Source organism: Desmodus rotundus, chromosome 5 (genome assembly GCF_022682495.2).
Source record: "Desmodus rotundus isolate HL8 chromosome 5, HLdesRot8A.1, whole genome shotgun sequence".
NCBI classification, from domain to species: Eukaryota; Metazoa; Chordata; class Mammalia; order Chiroptera; family Phyllostomidae; genus Desmodus; species Desmodus rotundus.
The window spans coordinates 11,990,373-12,015,117 of record NC_071391.1 but is presented as its reverse complement, the minus strand read 5'-3'; the positions used below and the strand labels follow the sequence as shown (position 1 = coordinate 12,015,117).

The 24,745-nt window shown below is 40.5% G+C and overlaps 2 protein-coding genes and 1 pseudogene across 2 annotated transcripts in view; all 3 read left to right on the top strand.

The window, feature by feature from the left end:
* Positions 1–24,745, top strand: part of LOC112302700 (olfactory receptor 4C11) — a 137,851-nt gene that overhangs the window by 81,645 nt on the left and 31,461 nt on the right. The window lies entirely within an intron of this gene.
* LOC112302682 (olfactory receptor 4C16-like) lies at positions 11,814–12,651 on the top strand. The gene is given in 2 exon segments (XM_053923867.1): positions 11,814–12,056; positions 12,058–12,651. Coding segments are annotated over 2 exon segments (837 nt in total).
* Positions 14,443–15,415, top strand: LOC128780845 (olfactory receptor 4C15-like; annotated as a pseudogene).

The window sequence follows — 24,745 nt, the reverse complement described above, 5'->3', positions numbered from 1 at the left end:
AAAATTTTAAAACATACTTTATGACAAATGCCATATGTCTCACCTTGAAGTGGAACCTAATCAACAAAACAAGCAAGGAAGCACAATATAACAAGAGCCATTGAAATTAAGAACAAGAGGCAGTAAGCAGAGAGGAGATGGGAGGGTATAAAGGGGGGAAAATAGAGGAAGGAACAAGTATAAAGGACACATGGACAAAACCAAGGGGGGGTTTGGAATCAGGGGAGTGAGGTGGGGATGACTGGGATGAGGGGCAGAGGTGGGGAGGAAATGCATACAATAGTACTTGAACAACAATAAAATAAAAAAATGGAAAAAATAAAAAATAAGTAAAAACTAATATAATAAAAAGAATTATGTGTGTATGTGCATTCACACCCACAATTGCTATTACAGAATGGTGCAAGACTTATTCATATAATTAATTAGTTTGAGGCAAGCAAAAGAGATAGCATTCCATTCTTTATGAATAATGTGTGTTAGGTTAAAAAAAATGAATTCAGAAAAAGTGGTGCAATTTCATTTTTCTTGTAACCTTATTTGTGCTTGTTCCTGAGGTGATTTACTGTCATTTGCAGCTGAGCTGTGGCTGTTGTGTCTGTGTCCACATTTTGGAAAAGAAGTTAGTATTACAATGATTGATATAAGAATGTCCATCTGCTTCATGTTTCATATGTGAAAGGAAATCAAAGTGGAAATAATAAAACAAATAAGGAGACATTCTCTCTAAGTCGTGACTAAATTGTGCACCAACACTTGAGAGTAAATGTTCATATATTAGCAATGAATCTGAATGTCAGAACTGATTTGTAAACAGAAACTTTATGCTGATTGGACGTGGCAGTAACCTATGCTGTCATATCCCTGATGGGCAGAAATGTCAGAAATGACCCTGAAATGGCATCAAACTCTTCAGCCTCTCAAATGCTGGAGTTCAGACTGATAAATCATTTGGGGTGAATATCAAGTCTGAAGCTGAACTTCACAGAATTTTTATAAAAAATCTTCTCCAAGATATTCATATTTGAGAAACTTGATCACACACTAAAAGGGTGATGTTAGATGCCATGGACATAAACAAAGGTGCTGTGCTGGTGCTCTGAATGACAAGAAGGTAAGGAGAGGGATCTCAGGAAGATATTTTGTATAAAGGCAGAGAGTTGGCATGAACTCAATGATGGGGAGAAAGGAAAGAGGCCTCAGACATAGTTCATTCCGGGGCAGGGCACTGGACACAGAGAAACCATTCAAGAATTGTGTCTGCTGGTAGAAGCCATTTTCAGTAGCTCATAGTAAGATTCATCACCAAAGCTTCCTGCCCACAAATCATGGGTTGCTAGAACAAGGTTTCACTGGAGAGTTGATAAAAAAGTGCCTGTTAGTGTGGAAGTAGTTTTGGCACCAAGCGTTGTAAATAATTAAAGCATTGCATCAGCCTTGGAGACCATGAGTCCATGCTGGAAGGAGATAGTGACCACAGTTGGCCATGTACAACAGGGAATATACTTTCCCTTCCCTGCCTTGTGAGCCAGAGGCAGGGCTGGAGTCCAAGGTGTCTGTAACTAAGGCTGATCTAAACAATAGATCACCATCATTTCCTCAATGTAGCTCATGACCCCAAAGAGTTACACCTCAGAGAAACACCTGACATATGTATGTAAAAGTCTCCACATCAGCTAACAAGTCACATTGGAATTTTTAAAAATTGAAGGCTTATTTTTTAGAGCATTTTTATGTTTAATAGCAACATTGAGTGCCAGGTACCCAGAACGCCATACAGCTTGTGTATACATATACACATGCACAGCCTCTTCCATTATCAGTATCCCCTACCAGAGCAGTACATTTGTTACCCTTGGTGAAGCTACATTGGCACATGGTAATCACCCAAGTCCATACTTCACCTTAGGGTCTCTCTTGCTGTTGTAAGTTCTGTGAGTTTGAACAAATGTATAACGACATAAATCCATCTTTATGGTACTCTACAGGGTAGTTTCACTGCCCTAATAATCCTCTATACTCACTTATTCCTCACTCACCCTGTCCTGGCCATCTTCATATTGAATTATTAAGTTATAAAACAAGATGAAGGTAAATCTATCTTGAATTAGGCCATGTTTTTGAGCTCTTCACTTTTAAGGAATTTCTTGTAGGTTAAAGGACATGCAGAATCAAGTTCTTAGAGGTTCATCTATTTATAGAGCTCTGCAAGAAATCAGTAAGAAAGTAGATATGATGCATCTGATGATACATCAATACACCTCATTACTTTTGAAGAGAAGATCTTGTGTTACTTGGGTAGGCTTTTGAGCCCAGGCTAAATTCTGGGGAAAACAGAACTTTATATCAGGCAATACTCTAAGGTCCTTGATCAGAGAGCCCATGCCTCTCTGAACATCTGCAAGTCACCTTTAATTAATATAGGTAAGTAGACTTAGATGGAAACATTTTTATAAATGTTTCTTATTAATAGGAGCATAACCATATAACTCAGATTTAAATTTCTAGATCACATATATTAATAATATTTAACCCAGAAGGAAAGTCTTTCTGTTTCAAAGACTCTGTTTCCTTCACAGGTCACCAGCCTACTTTAGTGTTCAATTTTTCTTTCTCCAAATATGATAGAGATAAGTTGGGTAAGAATTGAACCTCAGGTTTCAGGCATCACACTGCCTTCCTTGGACTGTACTTGCAAATAAATGATAAGAACTAGAAAAACTTTTGTCTCCTCATGCTGGAGGGTTGTTTTAGGGCCCTGGATGGGAGCAAAGGAGTTTTTGGCTGATCCACTTCCTCTTCTACCAAAGACACTGCTATTTCTTCTTCTTATTCTTGCTTTATCACCTTCAGTCATCGTTTGTATTGGGCTCCTATGGCCTGATGTTTTTGGTCATCCTGAGTCACCTAATATCTCCAAATCCTTGTTTGCATTTGGTTACTGAGGATGAGGAGGGTTAACTACTCTCCTGTAGGGTAAATGAATAAACCCAAGTTAAGTTTACTAGAGCATGTGAGATATTTCTGATTAGGGAAGGAAGGGGAAAACTTGGAAATGCCATTCTCCAGGGTGCTAATATTGTATGTCATTACATCTTAAAATTTTCCCTTCGGAATGCAGAAAGGAATTTTACCCGTTGTATTTCATGGAGGGCTGCTTTTAAAAATGGATAAAAACAATTGACACCAATTCAGAGTGTTCTCACAGGTAAGTGACAGATTTACATCTTTGATCTCAGAAATATATCATTAGGGGATTCTTAAGATGGCGGCGAGATAGGTGGGAGTGGAGTTAACTTCCCCCTGTACCTGGGTGAAACACCTACCCATTCTACTGAGAAACAAAGCGAACAGCCAAAAGCAGCCCAGCGTTTATGAAGATAGGAGACCAAAAAGTACAGAGTACACTGAGGTAACAGAAGGTAAGGGGATTGCTTCAGGACAAAAAGGTCCCTGGGACCAGTGCGGTGACCCCGGCTGCTGCAGCCCCAGGCCCGGTGGGAGAGAGCCAGTTAAGGAGGGGGGAGGAGAGCCCCTCTCCTGCCAAACAAGGCCTGAGCAACACTGTGAGAGACCTGGTTGCTTGAAGTCGCAGGGAGGGGAATAAGGACGAAGTGTTAAACCCAGGGAGACCGCAGGCACTGGCTGAGGAGAGTTGAAAGTTGGGATGTTAGTGACCCTGACCCAGAGAGTCCCAAGCCTAGCAGGAGAGGTGGGTTGTGTGAGAGGACAAGCCCTTCATTGTATGGAGGGAGCCACAGGATTGAGTAGGAGGATTTTCCCAAAAAGAAAAAGACCCTCCGGGGCACTTTGGGAAATTCCGCTGCAACAGCTCCAGTCTCCTCTCCACCCCGCCACCCATCTAGGGACTGTGTGCATTGACCAGGGAGTGTCTGCATCTCAACTAGGAGGGAGGTGAGACTACATGCACCAACTGGGGGAGGGTGCCCCGCGACCGGGAGTGTGCCCACCCACTGGGGAGTGTCTGCACCTCATCTTAGAGGGAGCTGAGACTACAGGCACCATCCGGGGGAGTGTGCCTAGGGACTGGGGAGTGTGCCCGTCCACCGGGGAGTATCTGCACCTCATCTCGGAGGGAACTGAGACCACAGGCACTGCGGAAATTTAGAATCAAGGAAGGCTCTGCATGCACATCCATAGCCCGGAGGAAGCCTACCATAAAAAAAGAGTGGGTAGAATATGGGAACACCAGGATACCTCCTGGAAGAGGAAACGCACCAACAAAGGAAACACCAATAGATGAGAAGAAGGTGAAGGAGGGAGTGGAAGCCACACTAAGTCAACCCAGGACCTATCTGAAAATACAAATAAATAGTGAAGAAATAACTAAGAACAAACAACTGAACAAGAGCAAGAGAAAAGCCTCAAAACCTTGTAAACACAGAAGAACCAGCTCCAACACAACCTGCCCACACCTGCACAACAGAAAACAAGAAGTGGGGGACAGACTGACCCTCAGATAACCAGCTGGTGGGAAAGACCCACCAGAGAAAGACCCAACAAGAACCAAAAATCAAAGACATACACAGGGCCAACATAAAACACAGCCCAAGATCAGTAAGATCAGGAGATCAAGAAGACTGTACCACTAAATCCCACAGGTATTCTATCACAGAAGTTTACACCAAAAACCCAAGGGGTCAGAACAGAGCAACCTAAGAAGAAGAGGCTAACATGAAGAGTCTCACAAACAATGAGAAGACAAAGAAACAATTCTCAAATGAAAGGAAAGGGGGAAGTCTCAGAAACAATGCTAAATGAAAAAGAGGCAAGTCAACTATCAGATACTGAGTTCAAGGAATTGGTTATGAGGAAGTTTAATGAGCTCACACAGAACTACCAAAAACTACAGGGAAACTACAATGAACTCACTGCAAACTATATCAACATGAAAAAGGAAACAGAAACTATCAACAAGGGCCAAGGGGAAATGAAGAATACAATTTCTGAACTGAAGAACACAGTAGGAGAAATCAAAAGCAGACTCAATGAAGCAGAGGATTGGATCAGGAAACTGCAGGGCAAGGTAGAAATAAGCACCCAGAATGAGCAAGAAAAGGAAAAGAGGCTCAGAAAGAATGAAGAGGGATTTAGGGAAATGCAGGACAACATGAAAGGTAATATCTATAAAATAGGGATACCAGAAGGAGAAGAGGAAGAGCAAGGGATAGAAAACCTGTTTGAAAAAGTAATGGTGGAATATTTCTCTAATCTGATGGGAGAAAAAGTCATCCAAATCCAGGAAACACAGAGAGCCCCAATCAAGAGGAAGCCAAAGAGGCCCACTACAAGACACATCATAATTAAAATGGCAAAATTCCAAGACAAAGAAAGAATCTTAAAGGCAGCAAGGGAGACAGGAAGTAACATACAAGGGAGCCCCAATAAGGTTAGCAACTGACTTCTCAATGGAAACGCTCCAAGCCAGAAGAGAATGGCAAACAATATTCCAAGTAATGAGAACCAGAGGCCTGCAACCAAGACTACTTTACTCAGCACGGCTCTCAATCAAGATAGAAGGCCAAATAAGGAGTTTCCCAAGGATGCCCTCTCTCACCACTCCAGACCAAAGAAGTCTAAAAGAATATACCTCCACCAAACCAGCTCTGCAAGAGATACTAAAGGGGCTGCTCTAAGGAAAGGAAGGAAAAGAGAGAACACAGAAGGAAGAACACAGGTACAAAGAATCGGCAATGAATAAGTACCTATCAACAATAACCTTAAATGTAAATGGTTTAAATGCTCCAATCAAAAGACATAGAATAGCTGAATGGATAAGAAAGCATGACCCACACATATGCTGCCTACAAGAGACCCATCTCAGGACAGACTGAAAGTGAAGGGCTGGAAACAAATTTTCCAAGTAAATGGACAGAAAAAAAAAGCAGGGGTAGCAATACTCAAATCAGACAAAATAAAGTTCAAAAAAAGGGCCATGAAGAGAGACCCAGAAGGTCACTTCATAATACTCAAAGGAAGAATCCACCAAGAAGACATAAACATTGTAAATATATATGCTCCCAACATAGGAGCACCCAAATACATAAAGAAAATCTTGAAGGACTTCAAGAAAGATATTGACAGCAACACAATGATAGTAGGGGATTTTAATACCCCTCTGTGAAAGATGGACAGATCTTCCAAACAAAATATCAACAAAGATATTGTGGCATTGAACAATGCCCTAGATGAAATGGACTTAACTGATATATATATAGAACCTTTCATCCCAAAGAAGCAAGATACACATTCTTTTCAAATGCACATGGAACATTTTCAAAGATAGACCACATGATAGGACACAAAACAAGCCTCAACAAGTTCAAGAAAATTGAAATCATATCAAGCAATGTCTCTGACCATAAGAAACTGAAACTACAAACAAATCTCAAGGGAAAAACCCCAAAACATTAAAAATATGGAGATTGAATAGCATGCTATTAAACAATGAATGGGTGAAGAATGAGATTAGGGAAGAAATGAAAAAGTTTCTGGAAAGAAGTGGAAATTAACTCACAACAATCCAAAACCTATGGGACATAGCAAACGCAGTCCTGAGAGGGAAGTTTATAGTGATACAGGCATACCTAAAAATAATAGAAATGGCTCAAATAAACAACCTAACTGTATACCTACAAGAACTCGAGGAACAACAACAAAGACAACCCAGAACAAGTAGAAGGAAGGAAATAACCAATATCAGACCAGAATTAAGTGACATAGAGACTAAAAGCACAATTGTAAGGATCAACGAATCCAGGAGCTGGTTCTTTGAAAAGATAAACAAAATTGATAAGCCCTTAAGCAAGCTCATCAAGAAAAAAAGAGAGAGGACCCACATAAACACAATTATAAATGAAATAGGAGACATTACAACTGATACCACCAAAATACAAAGCATTGTAAGAAATTACTACAAAGAACTGTATTCCGAAAAATTTGAAAACCTAGATGAAATGGACACATTTCTAAAAAAATATAACCTCCTAAAACTGAATGAAGAAGAAGCAGAAAGCCTGAACAGACCAGTAATGCCTGATGAAATTGAACCAGTAATCAAAAAGCTTCCGACACACAAAAGCCCTGGACCAGACGGATTCACAGGAGAATTCTACAGAGCATTTAAGGGGGAGCTAATACCCATTCTCCACAGATTATTTCAAAAAATTCAAGAAGATGGAAGACTCCCTAACTCATTTTACGAAGCCAACATCATCCTAATCCCAAAACCAGATAATGACATAACAAAGAAAGAAAACTTCAGGCCAATATCGCTGATGAACATAGACGCTAAAATTCTCAACAAAATATTGGCAAACTGCATTCAGAAATACATTAAAAAGATCATACACTATGATCAAGTGGGATTCATCCCAGGGATGCAAGGATGGTACAATATTCACAAATCAATGAACATAATACACCACATAACAGTAAGACAAAAAACACTTGATTATATCAATAGATGCAGAAAAAGCATTTGATAAGGTACAGCACCCATTTATGATAAAAACCCTAAAAAAAGTGGGAATAGAGGGAGCATTCTTCAACCTAATAAAGGCCATATATGAGAGACCTACAGCCAACATCATACTCAATGGACAAAAACTTAGAGCTTTCCCACTAAGATCAGGAACAAGACAAGGATGCCCTCTCTCACCACTCCTATTCAACATAGTACTGGAAGTCCTAGCCATAGCAATCAGACAAGAAAAAGAAATAAAAGGTATACAATTTGGAAAGGAGGAAATGAAAACATCACTCTTTGCAGATGACCTGATAGTTTACATGGAAAATCCTATAGTCTCCACCAAAAAAGTACTCGACCTAATAAATGAATTTGGCAAAACAGCTGGATACAAAGTCAATACACAGAAATCAAAGGCATTTCTGTATACCAAAAATGAAACACCAGAAACAGAAATCAGGGGAAAAATCCCATTTGATATAGCAACAAGAAAAATAAAGTACCTAGGAGTAAACATAACCAAGGAGGTAAAAGACCTGTACTCAGAAAACTACACAACACTGAGGAAAGAAATTAAGGAAGACACGAACAAATAGAAGCATGTACCATGCTCATGGATTGGGAGACTGAACATCATCAAAATGGCCATACTAACCAAAGCGATTTATAGATTCAATGCAATCCTTATTAAAATACCTACGACATATTTCACAGATGTAGAACAAACATTTAAGAAGTTAATATAGAACCATAAATGACCCCGAATAGCTGCAGCAATTTTGAGAAAGAAGAACAAAGCAGGAAGAATCACAATACCAGATATCAAACTGTATTAAAAGGCCACTGTAATCAAAACATACTGGGACTGGCATAAAAACAGGCACATAGACCAATGGGACAGAAGAGAGCCCAGAAATAAACCCAAGTCTCTACGGTCAATTAATATTTGACAAAGGAGGCAGGAGCATAAAATGGAGCAAAAATAGCCTCTTCAACAAATGGTGTTGGGACATCTGGACAGCTACATTTAACAAAATGAAACTCAATGACCAACTTACACCACACAGAAAAATAAACTCAAGATGGATAAAAGACTTAAATATAAGTCATAACACCATAAAAGTCCTTTAGGAAAACATTGGCAGGAAAATCTCAGACATTCCACGCAGCAACATCCTCACAGACACATCCCCTAAAGCAAGGGACATAAAGGAAAGAATAAACAAATGGGACCTCATCAAAATAAAAAGCTTCTGCAGGGCTAAAGAAAACAGCACCAAATTACAAAGAGAACCAACAGTATGGGAAAACATATTTGCCAATGATACCTCAGACAAGGGCCTGATCTCCAAAATATATAAAGAACTCACACGACTCCACTCCAGGAAGACAAACAACCCAATTAAAAAATGGGCAAAGGACTTGAACAGACACTTCTCCAAGGAAGGCATACAGAGGGCCCAGAGACATATGAAAAGATGCTCAGCATCACTAGCCATCAGAGAGATGCAAATTGAAACCACAATGAGGTACCATCTCACACCAGTCAGAGTGGCCAACATAAACAAATCCACAAACAAATGTTGGAGAGGATGCAGAGAAAAGGGAACCCTAGTACATTGTTGGTGGGAATGCAGACTGGTGAGGCCACTGTGGAAAACAGTATGGAATTTCCTCAGAAAACTAAAAATGGAACTGCCCTTTGACCCAGCAATTCTGCTGCTGGGATTATACCTTAAGAGACCAGAAACACCAATCCAAAAGACCCTATGCACCCCAATGTCATAGCAGCACAATTTACAATAGTCAAGTACTGGAAGCAACCTAAGTGCCCATCAGCAAATGAGTGGATCCAAAACTATGGTATATTTACACAATGGAATTCTACGCAGCAGAGAGAAAGAAGGAGCTTATACCCTTTGCAACAGCATGGATGGAACTGGAGAGCATTATGCTAGGTGAAATAAGCCAGGTGGTGAGGGACAAATACCATATGATCTCACCTTTAACTGGAACATAATCAACAAAAGGTAAAAAGGAAACAAAATGTAACCAGAGACATTGAAATTAAGAACAGTGTAACAATAGCGAGAGGGGAGTGGGGAGGGGATAGTGGGGAGAGTGGTCTACAGGAGCTACTAAAAAGACAGAAGGACAAAATCAAGGGGGAGAGTAGAGGTGAGGGAGGGAGGTGGGATTGGCTGGTGTGGGGTGGGGCATGGGGAGAAAATGCAGACAATTGTAACTGAATGACATTAAAAAAATTTTAAAAAGGTTAAAAAAAAGAAATGTATCATTACAAAATAGTCCTACATGATTTAAAAAATATATTTCTGTATGTCTTATACTGCACCTACTTTCTCTGAGAAAGGAACAGAAAAAATAATGTTTTTAGCAGTTTACTGTTAATGTAGTAAATAGGTAGAATGAAAATCAGCTTTGGAATAAAACAGTTTTTGAATTCAACAAATATTCTATGAGCACCAGGTACATGATAAGTCATCATTGTGTAGGGAGAGAAATATGAATTCCATGCCCCAAAGTTTCTTGAGGTGTCAGAGTGCAGAAAAGTTCTCAAATGCTTTCCATGTAAGATAGCTGAGTAAGGTGTGTCCTCATTATGGGTATTAAAAGTTAGAAGAGAATATATTTAGTTAGAAGATGGAGAAACTGTTCATAGAGGAGTGACAGCTTTAAGTGGAATGTTGTATACCAAAGTTTGAAATTATTATGATTTGCATGTTGGTAGAATGATAACATAAGAGTGGAATTTGCAGCCCATACACATCTGAGAGGAAGTCTGAAAGGCTGAGTAACTCCTTGTCAAGGAAAGTTTAGAGAAACCACGGTGATGTGAGGCTAAAAACTACATTGAATGGGAAGGTAATGTGTCATGCCCATGGAAAGGAGTTTTTATGATTCTTTAATTTGGGCTTTTGAGGGATAAAAATTGTGGTACAATCTACTAACTTTCCCTCAGAGAGTGGTAAATTTTGCATAGACATGAAATGAGTATAGGGAGTTTCCCAAAGGTTGTAGTGTAGTAGAACTGAGTCAGGGAGGGTTGGGAAGTTTAAGAGGAAAGTGCTGATTCTCTCTGAGGCCTGTGCAACCAGACTGACTTTTAGGATGGGAAGATATTCCCCCCACTCCGTATTCCACCCTCATGTATTCTCTCCCCTATTCTCCACTGTCTGCTTTCCTTTCAGCTCATCCCTGTAACCTCACAACTCAGCATGTGGTCTGTTCGCTATAGTTTTGAGAAGTCCAGCTATTTTAAAGTTGGCCAAACTTGCTGGGGAAGTTGAGGCACTATTTTAGTGGTGTGGTTTCATCTCTGATCACTGTCACCCATTTTTGCGACAAATTGCTTTCAGAACCTGATGAGAAAAGGTGTTAATGCTCCTCTGGGAAAGGAGAACGTGGTCATCCGCAAAGACATGCACTAAAACCTGCATCAGTATCAGAGGACATGAACCCTGTCACAGCTCTCCTTGCATTCTTTAAAGCCCAAGTGTTCATGTAGAAAGTGTCAAATGCTTGAGGTGATCCTTTCTCTGGGTGTCAGAGTCCCCCAGTCTTCCATGGCCTTACAAAGTGGAACACCTGCGCCAGCTTGTGGAGCTGATTTATTCACTTATTTAAAATTGATCTCAGAATTATTTTCTGGATTTATAAATCTGGATCATGTTTATCTATTTACCATACATAACAGAAAGAAGGTCACAGTAGATTAATGATATGAATGTGTTCAGTAATCAGAATAGCCCTAAAATATCAGATAAATGTGATACTGAAAGAGGTACTAGAGAAAGTCCAATTTAAAATCACTTGAAGTACCTGCAGTGTACAAGACATTGAGTTTGGAACTAGGGAGAATAAAATCCTGAGAATATGTAGTTTCCAAAGGTTCTTACTTTAAAAAGGAAGCTAAATGAATCATACTTAAAACTTAATTTTAGTATGTAATGTCATAAGAAAAGCTATGAAAGGAGCCTTTAGAGAATAGGGAGAGAATTTCCTTTTTCACAAAGTGGTCACCAAAGGCTGCCAGAAGGGAGTTGTATTTGAAGAGTGCTGTAGGGAAGAACAAAATTCACAAGCTTATTAGACACACATAGGACCCTATTAGTAGTCATTACAATTTCAGAGACAAGGAGCAGAGATGACACATTAAGAAACCACATCCAAAATGTCTGTGTTGAGTAATATTTATTTTTCTTAAGGTATGTCAAAAAATCACATGTCACATCATGAATTAATACCTTTATTTTTTTGCAGATAAATGATTTCACACTCACCCCTCATTCTAATTCATGAAATCATGCAGCTGAATAATAATGTGACTGAGTTCATTCTGCTTGGGTTGACCCAGGATCTTGTAAGGAAGAAAATAGTGTTTGTGACTTTCTTGCTTTTCTATTTGGGGACACTGCTGGGTAACTTTCTGATTATTACTACTATCAAGACCAGCCAGACACTTGGGAGCCCAATGTATTTCTTCCTTTTCCATTTGTCTTTATCTGATACCTGCTTCTCTACTTCCATAGCTGGGAGAATGGTTGTGGGACCCTTTTGAAGAATGCCACTATCTTTTCAGTGAGTGCCTAATCCAAGTCTTTTCATTCTGTTTCTTTGGCTGTCTGGAGATCTTCATCCTGATACTCATGGCCCTGGACTGCTATGTTGCCATCTGTAAGCCCTTGCACTACATGACCATCATGAGTGGGCAGGTCTGCAGTGTGTTGGTGGCTGTGGCCTGGGTGGGGTCCTGGGTGCATTCTTCAGCTCAGATTTTTCTGGCCTTGAGTTTACCTTTCTGTGGTCCCAATGTGATCAACCACTATTTATGTGACTTGCAGCCCTTGTTGCAGCTTGCTTGCACAGGTACCTATGTGGTCAATCTGCTCCTGGTGTCCAACAGTGGGGCCATTTGTACATTGAGTTTTGTCATGCTGATGTTCTCCTACATTTTCATCTTGCATTCTCTGAGAAAGCACAGTGCTGAAGGGAGAAGCAAAGCTCTCTCCACCTGTATTTCCCATGTCACTGTGGTTGTCTTATTCTTTGGTCCTTGCATATTTATATACACCCGCCCTGCAACCAACTTCTCTGTGGATAAATTATTGGCTGTATTTTATACACAGTCATTTGAGAAATAAATTTCTGTTATATGTACAGGTGAGGACACAATCATTCCTGGAAACTGATGTCTAGCTATGGAAAACAGTCAATAGTTAGAGTAACTATCTGGATGACTCCTAGGTAAGGTGTCTGTCTTGCTAAGTGAGAGAATAGTGACTAAAATCGGTGAGGGCACTTATCATAAGCAAGTTTTACATTTTGCCAGCTTGATACACAGCATAATCCTGTGGGATGAGCATGTAGGTTATACATGAACAGACTGAGTTTACAAAAAGTCATAAATGTCAAGTTGTATAATGTCAGATTGGGCCACGTAGTATAAACAATGAGCACATATTTTAAAGAGTCTCAAGACTCTAGCTATACTCAAAATACTGTTTCTATTGCTTACCTGTGTGATTGTTGCCAGTTTGTATCTGTATTAATTGGACTATTACTTTCTGCCTCTACATCACTTGCTCTGTGTCTTTCATCAGGGACCCCCTTCAAGCATGAACAAAGGAATCAGAGGACTTGGATTTCCACAGGTGGATGAAGACAGCAGAAGGGCCAGCTCTGCTCCTTTCTCTCTACATCCATTAGGAATACTTAAGTGTTGGAGCCGGGTGTGCTGAAATTCCAGACCCAGCATGTTATTTGATGTTTTCTCTTTAAGCATGGATTGTTTTCCAGGAAAATAAGGATAATAAGACATAACATGGACTGTTTCCTAGGAGTATTTCTTAAACAGCTGTTTTCTTTATATTATTTAAGTTGGTCATGCTGACAATACCTTTAAGTAGATATTATTATTTTTCATAAACAATTATTCTTATTTTAAATGATGAATGAAGAAAGAATCCAACTCATCATGTGCATACTTGTTACGTGTTAGTATAGAGCTAGGCACTTTTCCATAGAGCTTTCTTTTTTTGTAGGGAATGAATCAATTCACCTTTTCCTGTTTTGGTTATTTAATGAATTTATTGGAGTTACATTGGTTATAACATTATATAAACATCAAGTGTACAATTCTATAATACATCACCTGTGTTGTATTGCGTGTTCACCATCCAAAGTGAAGCCTCTTTCTATCACCGTTTACTCATCCTTTAACCTCTTTTGCACACCCCCTGCATCCACCTCTCCTTCCTTCTGGTAATCACCATACTATTGTCTGTGTCCCTGAGTTGTTTTGCTTAATCCTTTCACCTTTTCACCCAGTCCCCTAACCAACATCCCCTCTGATAGCTGTCAGTCTTCTTTCTGTATTTATCTTAAAGGCCCAGTTCAGTTCAGAGTTAAACAAAAATTGGATAAATCGTTTTGATTTTCAAATGACTTTAAAACTAAGGGTTATTTCTTCTTGTCTTTGTAGATAATGTAGTTCCTTGTCAGTGATAGCATGAGAGTCACCCCACTCTTATTCCATAATAATGCAGGAATGATCAATAAATTGCAAGTTCTCTGTCCTCAATGTGGATGTAGCTTCAGAATCCTCCTCAACAATTCACTCCAGGAAACCACTGCTACGTGATCTGCTTTGGCAGTGGAGATAAAAACTGTGTCTCTTCCCTACTGTATATGAATACTTCTCCTACATATAAGCTCTGACCACTTTAAAGTATTGAATAACTTATCTCCTCCTGACTTGTGCCTGACCTCCCACTACAACCTTCAACAAATTTCTAATTTTCTGTCCTCATTTACAACGGAAGCATGTGCTCAGCTTTTCACATGGATGCACCAACTGGCTGATGACTGTGATACGATGGTCTCATAAACTGGTCCCAGGTGAATTTTCCTTTTCTCACAATTGCAGATTTTATATGCTTACTCTGGTAGCATTTAGCTTTTCCTTGGAAATCATTCAAAACCAAAGCTTTGTAACCGAGTTCGTCCTGTTGGGCCTTCCACGGAATCGAAATGTTCAGAAAACAGTATTTGTTATATTTTTGTTCATCTACATGGCAACTATCATGGCAACTTGCTAATTGTGGTGACCATCAGCAGCAGCCCAGCACTCCTGGGCTCCCCCATGTGCTTCTTCTTGGCCTTGTTGTCCTTCCTGGATGCCTGCTTCTCCACCATCATCACCCCAAAGATGATTGTAGACTCTCTTTATGAGAGGAAGACCATCTCCTTTGAAGGTTGCATGCCCCAGCTCTTTGCCGAATACGTCTTTGCTGGAGCAGAGGTGATTGTCCTCACTGCCATGGCCTATGACCGCTACGTGGCCATCTGCTAGCCATTGCATTAATATTGTATCATGAACAGGAGGCTCTGTGGCATTCTGATTGGGGTGGCCTGGACAGGGGGCTTCCTGCATTCTACAATACAAATTCTCTTTGCTTTACAGCTGCCCTTCTGTGGCTCCAATGTCATTGACCATTTCATGTGCGACTTGTACCCATTACTAGAGCTGACTTGCACTGACACTCGTGTCTTTGGCCTTTCGGTGGTGGGCCACAGTGGGTTTACCTGCATCATAATCTTCTCTTTGTTGCTTGTCTCCTATGGCATCATCTTGTTCTCTCTGAGAACCCACAGTACTGACAGCAGTGGAAGGCTCTCTCCACTTGTGGATCTCATATTGCTGTTGTGATTTTGTTCTTTGTCCCCTGCATATTCATGCCTGCCCGACCTCCATCCACTTTCTCCTTTGACAAAATGGTGACAATAGTTTAAACCATCCTAACACCCTTACTCAATCCTTTGATTTACACCATCAGGAATAAGGAAGTGAAAAATGCCATGAGGCTAGTGTGGAACAGAGTAACAGTAATTTTTAATGAAAACTAAGTCTGATTTGATGGAATCTACACTCAGTGTGTGTTCTAAGACATGATGGAGCTGCTGAACGCATTTCCTGCAATGAAGAATGAGAGTGGTCCAGGGTCTCTCAGTCTTCTCTGGTTTCAGCACGCTCAAGCATGTCTGCTCACTGAGGGGCCAATAAAGTGTACATGGCATTGAGGCCAGATTGGCAGAAGTTTCTGTCTTGGGGATCCCTCACTTGAAGAGATTTGGAATGAGAATAGGATAGGACTGTTCTTTCTCCTCACCTGGGTTTTCAAGTCCCTTGGGAACTTTTGGTTATGACCCATAACTTCACCCCCTTTTGGGTTCAGAGCAGTGATATTGCAGTAGGTCATGGATGGAGAAGCTTTGTTCTGTGATGAAATCTTGCATCATACTCTCCACCTGAATATTGTCTATTGCTCCCTCTCCTCTGTGTCTTTCTCTATGCTACCCTCTGACTCTTCCTTCCTTGGGTCTGCTCACTCTCACTCTCCTCTCTCCTGGACTCACTTCACTCATTCTCTACTCTTGCCTCTTCTACACTCTTATTCATTTAGGTATGTATTTTCTGCTTTGACATTTGGTTCACCATGCAGTATACAGAACTTGATTCTGGGGTTAAGAGAGAATATTAATGTATCAATTTGTGTCTTTATTGGAGGGCTCAGGATTTCTCTCTTCTAGGATCTACATGATCCTAGAAAATGTACATGAAATCTACATGAAATGGGTTTGAAGTTTTATGTGACATGGGTGGTGAATGCTAGAGAGAGAGGCTATCTAGTAGTACCCCACTCTAATTTTAACCTAACTGTACTTGGAAAAACTAACTTCTTCCTTCCTTCCTTCCTTCCTTCCACCTTCCTCTCTCTCTCTCTCTCTTTCTTTCTTTCATTTCTTTCTTATTATTGATTTTTTAAATTGTTGATCAAGTACAGTTGTCTCCATTTCCCTCCCACCACTCTTTCTTTCCCCAGCCATCCCCACTCCCCACCCTTGATCCTGCTCATGTTTGGTTTTGTCCATGTGTCCTTTGTACATGTTTCTGACAACATTTTCCCCTTTTCTTCCCTTTATCTCCTCCCACCCCCCTCTGGTTACTGTTAGTTTGTTCTTAATTTCAATGTCTCTGGTTATATTTTGCTTGCTTGTTTGTTTTGTTGGTTAGTTTCCCCAGAAAATGAGTGGATCAAAAAATGTGGTTCATTTACATGATGGAATACTATGCAACAGAAAGAAAGAAAGAGTCCTACTGTTTGCAACAGCATGGGTGGAACGAGAGAGCATTATATTAAGTGAAGGAAGCCAAGCAGTGAAAAAGAAATACCATATGATCTCACCTATAAGTGGAAAAACTTTCTGTATCACAGGTCAAAGTTTGCACATTGTAAGGATGAGGCAAATGGCCACACTTAACTTGTAAGAGAAAGTGCAGGTCAAATGAAATAATAAGAGTGAAAATTGTTTGCATAATAAGATTATACAACAAGAATAATATATAATCTAGGATTGTGTTATTCAATGAAATATATAGGTACTAACACACAGCAATACAGATGAATAGGTGATAGAGGCATTTGTCTATCTGGGAAAAAAGGGGAGACTTTTAGTATCAAATGTATTTGAACTGGTTTAACATTTCAATAGGGAAAAGTAAGAATTAAAGAAAGGAAAATGACATTCTCCACTACTGTTATGTCCCCCCAGATCACAGAGTTAGGAATGTCCAGGAGTGTTATGGGACATGAAGGAGTTCTGGGCTAAAACCCCCGAAAGTTTTGTCTGATCTACTGTGTCCATCTTGTCAAGAGCTAAGTTTGTATCTTATGTCCCCAAAACTTCTCTTTGCTTATTCAAAAGAAAACAAAGTAGAACTATATGACCTGGTTTTTATGGTTGTCCATAATTTTATCTCTTCCCACTTTTTGACTAATGACAGCAGTTTTTAGGGAGATCATCTCTATGTTTAGCTGAACCAATGCATGTTTCTCCCTTGTGATATTTTGTTCACTCTTCCTTCCAACTCATCCTGTCTTCACAGGCAAAAGGTCCCTCCATTTGGTGTTTGTTTTCTATTAGGAACTAATATATTGAAATTAATCAGTAATCAATTAATTCTTTTATAGCCATCAGAGATGATTGAAACTGCCAACCCAAGCTTTGTAATTATTATAACATCTCTAGTTTATCACACTCACCTAATACTATTTTAACTGGACTTCAAGCAAACAAAACTTTAGTTAGATGTGTAACTTCATTAAAGATACATGGGAAATCTTATTTACTAATATTTAAATATTTTACTTTGGCAAATTCAGTATAAGCTTATTGAATATTGAGTGTCAGAAAACGTTGTTTGAAATTTTAACACACTAGCCATAACTTTATTTCTGTCTTGTTTGTGAACTTTCATTGACCAATCAATTCATTCTCTAGGGATATTTCTATTTGTTGAACCGATATTCATTTGGTAGTATTACATTCAGTTGTGTTTAATTCTCATGTAGTTAATTCTATTACTAAAGGCATGTTTTTTTTACCAACTTGATTGTAAAGAGGTTGAGGACATCTTTGATTTATTCTTTTGATCAACACTAAAATTAAATTAGAGGTTCCTTCCCAAGATGGATGCGTAGGTAGACACAGTGTGCTTCCTCACACAACATAAGAAGGACAACAACAATTTAAAAACAAAAAACGAGAACTGAAAGAAAATAGGACTGTATGGAAGTCCGACAACCAAGGAGATAAAGAAGAAACATTCATCCAGTCCGGTAGGAAGGGGTGGAGATGGGCAGCCAGGAGGAGAGTTCTTGCAGCACGGTGGCAGCTGGTGGACCCAGCGAGATGGCAGACTGTGGAGCAGGGTGGGCAAAGCTGCAGCTGGCCAGAGAGGCAGCAGCTGGTGGACTGGGTTACAGACCTCCAAACTCAGAGTTCCAGTGTGGGGGAATAAAGCCCAAACCACTGATTGAAAACACCTGTGCGGGAACTACTATAAAGGACACATGGACAAAACCAAGGGGGAGGGTGGAGAGGGGGGAGGGAGGTGGGTTCAGCTGGGGGGGGTGGAGGGATGGGGAGAAAAGGCACACAACTGTAATTGAATAACAATAAAAAAAAAAAAAGAAAAGAAAACACCTGTGCGCATTGATGCGGCAGCAGGAGAAACTCCCAGCCTCACAGGAGAGGTAGTTGGAGAGAAACACAGGGGCCTAGAATGTACACAAAACTACCCAATGGGAATGAGCACCAGAAGGGCCCAATTTGATTGTGGGTAGCACAGGAAGTGACTGAAAACCGGCAGAGAGTGGAGCAAGTGCCGTTCCTCCATGTCAGACTCCTTTCCCACATAGAGAGTCACAGTGCAGCGACCAGCGTTATCCCGCTCTGGTTAACACCTAAGGCTCTGCCCCGTTACATAAAAGGCGCTCCAAGACCAAAAAAAAAAAAAAAAAAAAAAAAAGGCCCAAATGAAAGAACAGATCAAAGCTCCAGAAAAATACAACTAAGCGACAAAGAGATAGCCAACATATCACATGTACAGTTCAAAACACTGGAAATCAGAATGCTCACAGGATTGGTTGTATTTGGTCACAAATTAGATGAAAATATGAAGGCTATGCTAAGAGAAACAAAGGAAAATGTACAGGGAACCAATAGTGATGAGAAGGATACTGGAACTCAAATCCACAGTGTGGACCAGGCAGAAGAAAGAAACATCAACCCAGAAAAGAATGAAGAAACAAGAATTCGGAAAAATGAGGAAAGGCTTAGGAACCTCCAGGACATCTTGAAACGTTCCAACATCCAAATTATAGGCGTGCCAGAAGGAGAAGAGGAAGAACAAAAAATTGAAAAATTATTTGAACAAATAATGAAGGAGAACTTCCCTAATCTGGCAAAGGAAATAGACTTCCGGGAAGTCCAGGAAGCTCAAAGAGTCCCAAAGAAGCTGGACCCAAAGAGGAACACCAAGGCACATCATAATTACATTACCTAAGATGAAACAGAAGGAGAGAATCTTAGAAGCAGCAAGACAAAAGGAGACAGTTACCTATAAAGGAGTTCTCATAAGACTGAGAGCTGATTTCTCCAAAGAGACCTTACAGGCAAGAAGGGACTGGCAAGAAGTATTCCAAGTCATGAAAGGCAAGGACCTACATCCAAGATTACTGTATCCAGCAAAGCTATCATTTAGAATGGAAGGGAAGATAAAGTGCTTCTCAGATAAGGTCAAGTTAAAGAAGTTCATCATCACCAAGCCCTTATTATATGAAATGTTAAAGGGACTTACCTAAGAAAAAGAAGATAAAAAATATGAACAGTAAAAATGACAGCAAACTCACAGTTATTAACGACCACACCTAAATAAAAATAAGAGCAAACTAGGCAAACAACTAGAACAGGAACAGAACCATAGAGATGGAGATCACATGGAGGATTGTCAATAGGGGAGTGGGAGGGGGAGAGGGGGGAAAGGTACAGAGAATAAGTAGCATAGATGATAGGTGGAAAATAGACAGGGGGAGGTTAAGAATAGTGTAGGAAATGTAGAAGCCAAAGAACTTCTAAGTATGACCCATGGACATGAACTATAGGGGGGGAATGTGGGAGGGAGGGGGTGCGCAGGATGGAGTGGAGTGAGGGGGGGAAAATGGGACAACTGTAATAGCATAATCAATAAATATATTAAAAAAAGAAGTAAATGAATATAGAACAATATTGTCCCAAATCAGTAATAAAAGTAATATATATTGTAATTTTAACCAAATAAATCAGACAATGCTCCCATTTAAAATTTTATTAGAAATCTATGCTATATTGCTGTAATTTTAGAAATCATGGAAAATGATCCAATTTTTTCCATAAAAAGGGATGCATATGACCCTGAAAAACCTGGAACAATATGCAAGGAATTAACAGTTACTTTTGGAGTGTGGGACTGGAAAATTATGGATTTTTGAAGAGTACTTTTATCACCCTGTAATCTATGAACACTTTGATGCAGATTTTATTATAAATATATTTATTATATAGTAAAATTATTTTTAGTATATAATGTAAAAATCAAAGTGGAAGGCTCTTTGACAGTAGTTAATAATTATAAAAATATTCTTATTTTATGTTCTTCAGTCCACTGGAATTTTTTTTTGATATTTTAGTCACTAATGGAAGTTTTTTAATGATCAAGCCATTTGTACTGTATAGGAAATTTCCCTTTGACATTTCTCATTGTCTGAAAAGCCCTGTGTCTTTCTCTCTTTGATTACTAATTAAGGAAAAATGTACTTGCTGAGAATCAAAGCACTTTAATATACCTGGAGTATTTAAATTGTATTGTCTCTGAATGTAGGCTAATGTGCGCATTTTTCCACTTTGTAAAGGTCTTTTAACTTTATTTATTTGTGTATTTATTTATTTATTGTTCAAGTACCATTGTGTCTGCGCTACCCGCACTACTTCCCCCCATCACAGCCATCCCCACCTTCCACCTCTGATCCCACCAAACCATGGAAATTAGTTTTGATGCAATTATTAAAAATAAGCAAAAGGCTATAAAGGAGAAGAGGTTGATTCAAAAGTATGTCGTTAGGGTAAAACTTTGAAGGCAACTTAAAGTAAAAGTTTGAATTTATAGTATGAAGTTTTGATATGTTAATTTACAACAACAAACTTGTCCTTTAATCTGTCTCAGCTGCTACCCCATGGTTGTACCCTAGACCTAGTCATTACCTATGATTCAAATCCTTCCAAAATCTCTCCATTTCATATTCGCTAATTTTCAACTACACCTCCATCATTTCCAGGTTGTGTCTACTACTGCTCCTCTCTAACGATTGTTTGACCCGATGTGACAGAAAAAACGTTGTTCCTGACAACTTTTTACATGACATCAGGTGTGCTCCTGCCTAAGGAGCTTCGCACAGGTTGTTTTCTGTGTCTTCATTATTTGTCCTCTGGATATAGGCATGGCTTACCTCCTCATATTCTTCGGTTTATTGTTAAAATATGTCTTGTCAATAATGAGTTTTCTGATTACCTCATAGACATGCACCTCCCACCTACTAACATTGTGTATCTCCTATTCTTCCATCTCCGCTTAACTTTTCTCCTTAGGGAGTATCATTCCCTAACATGTCATATAATTTTGTATTCATTTTTTGTATATACACTAGAATACAGTTCATATGAGGGTAGGGATTTGTGTTGTTTTAAAAAATTTACCATGTATTCCCAATGACTAGAATATCATCTGGCACATATGAAGCAGGGTGCAGCCAAGAGGAGGGCCCCAAGAAGGGATTTGTAATGGGGTCCAGAGCTCGGGGTGTCCAGGAAATATTAGAAAAATGTGTGTAGGATGTCCTCACCCCTACAAGCCTGAGACAGGGGGGATGGGACACATGGAGCAGGGCCATTCAGAGCTGTTTTGGGTAGCAAGAGCTTTGCAGCTAACCACTGGCAGTCATTTAACATATCTATAACCTTTAACTGGTTTCATGGATATGTTGAATGGCTGTGGCCCTGCTTTGAGCCAGGGAGATGGCAGTGACTTCCACCCAAGATGGGATTGGGAAGCAACTCCCCCTGGTTACAGGGCCTGGGTGAGAGCTTGGAGATGATTGGCTCCACGCCATGGGGCCACACCTGCCCAGACTTACTGTGGCAGCCCAGTAAAGCTGGAAGAACACGGGGATGCTGTCAGGTGTAACTGACTGTAGGAGGAGTCAGAAATGGGGCTGCAAAGGAAGATGGGTGCGGGAATTTAAATCTAGGCCTGGCAGCCATAGAAGGGGAGGACCACAAGGTTTTGGGGGAGAAAAGAGTAGACCACGCGGCTCTGAAGGAAATGGGAGAACCATGAGGTTCTGAAGCAAGTAGATAGATAGAGGTCCATGTGGTTCTGAAGTAAAAGAGGAGAGGGCCACGTGGTTCTGAAATGGGGAAAAGGACCACACGGTTCTGAAGGAGAGTAGAGAGGACCACGAGGTTTTGGAGTGCTTCTTTTTGCCACGCGGCTTAGGCAGCAGGAGAGACTTTGCCGGGAAGAAAAGGGGAGAAAGAACTCTTGCTGGTGGGCCATGAGAAGGTGCCGCATGGTTTTGGATTAACTGGAGATTGCAGCAGCCACACAGCTGATGGTGCCGGGAGCCTGAATCACGGACTTCTACTTCTTTTCCTGAGATACGGTACCCCGGACTGGGCACAGGGAGAGGGAGGCACTGTGCATCTGTGGGCATTCTAGAGGAATTTAGTATCTTATTGAAGACATTAGGTCATTACTCTTAAGTTTGTGTAACTTTTAAATAAACAATTCCTTTCCTTTTCACCAGTCTCTGGCATTGAGAGACGTCTTTCCTCTGGCGGCGGGCATTGCGAACCTAGCAGGTGGGCGTGGCAGGGGAGGAACCTCCAGAGACAGAAAGGGGGGATCCTTTCTGTAATAATTTATCGTGAACCACCCCCTGCCTTGCTCTGTAACACATAGTGTGTGGTTAATAACTATGTGTTGAATAAACAAAAAAATATGTAAATGCATTTCTGCTCCTGGGTGAGGTTCAATAACTTGTGGCCAAAAATGCTCTTGTCATGAACACCTAGAAAGCCAAATACAATAGAGAAATCACCTGTATGAGCTGCAGAGACAATCTAAATGAAAGGCATGGGCTTCAGAGAGAATCATCAAAAAGTTGAATTGTGTGACTGCTTCTGGCCTGGGAGCATTAGTTGAATCTGGGCATTGTTAGGACATGGGAACCTGGGCTTCACAGGAGGAGGGTGCTGAGGGAGGGCAGGGGCAACAGCAGGTCTTTTGGAGGAAATTTGGAGCGCCTCAAGACTGCAGTATGATTTCCCTCAGAACACTTCTCCAATCTTAGGGTTTGCTGTGGGTTGAATTGCATCCCCCCAAAGGATGCAGAAGTCCTCACCCCAGTGGCTGTGAATGTGACCATCTTATCAAGGTAATGTTGTTGGTTTGGCCCTAATGCAATATCACTCCTGTCTTCATAAAAAGCAGAAATTTGGACACAGAGACACAAGCACACATGTCATGTTGTTACAGAACAGATGGGGTAGGGTCGAACTATATACTATCATGGAAAGGACCCCCCATTATCTCTGGAGGTGCCCCCTGACCTACGAGGTTCGCCTTCCCCATCTCCAGAGAAAAAACCTCTCTCAATGCAGAGACTGGTGAAAAGGAAAGGAATTATTTATTTAAAAGTTATATAGACTTAGAGTAATGACTTAACGTCTTCATTAATATACTAACGTCCTTTAGAATACTCATAGATGCACACAGTCCTTCCTTCTCCCTCTGCTCATTCTGGGGTACCGTATCTCAGGAAAAGAAGTAGAAGTCTGATTCAGGTTCCTGGCGCCTTCAGCTGTGTTGCCGCCATGTGGTCCCCACTCTGCCAAAGCAGCATGGTTCTCTCTCCCTTCTCTGCCAAAGCCACCTGGTCCTGTGTCCATTCTCCAACCCCTCCTACAATCAGTTACACCTGCCAGCATTCCAGTATTCCTCCAGCTTTACTGGGCTGCCATAGTAAGTCTGGGCAGGTGTGGCCTCTTGTCATGGAGCCAATGTTCTCCAAGCTCTCACACAGGCGCAGGAACCAGGGGGATTTGCCTCCCAGTTACATCTTGGGTGGAAGTTACTTCCATCCTCCTGGCTCAAAGCATGGTCAAGCTATTTAACATATGTATGAAACTGGTTAAAGGTTATGGATATGTTAAATTACCATTCCAGAGGATAGCTGCACAGGTGAGGCTATGCAAAACAGCTCTCAACGGCCCTGCTCCATGTGTCCTTTCCCCTAGCTCAGGCTTGTGGGGGTGAGGACATCCTATATATTTTTCTAATATTTCCTGGACACCTTGAGTTCTTGATCCCATTACCAATCCCTATTTGGAGCGCTGCTCCTGGCTGCACCCTGTTACAATGTGAGATGGAGGTAGAGACTGGGTGATGCATGTACAAGCTTTGGAAGTCCAAATATTGCCAGCAAACCACCAGGAGATGGGGTGAGGCTTGGAACAGACCGACCACCTATCCTCAGAAGGAAATTTATAATAAAGCAAATGAAAAGATGAAATATGGCCATTTGTGACAATATGAATGGGCCTTGAGAATACCAGGCTATGTGAAATAAGTCAGACAGAAAAAGTTAAGAATCATGTGATTTCATTCATATGAGGGATATAAAACCAACAATAACAAAGAACCAAGAAAAACAAAAACTCCCAGACACAAAAAAACAGCCTGGTGATTACCAGAAGGAAAGGAGTTGAGGGGGGTGAGTGAAGGGTGAAGAGGGTCAA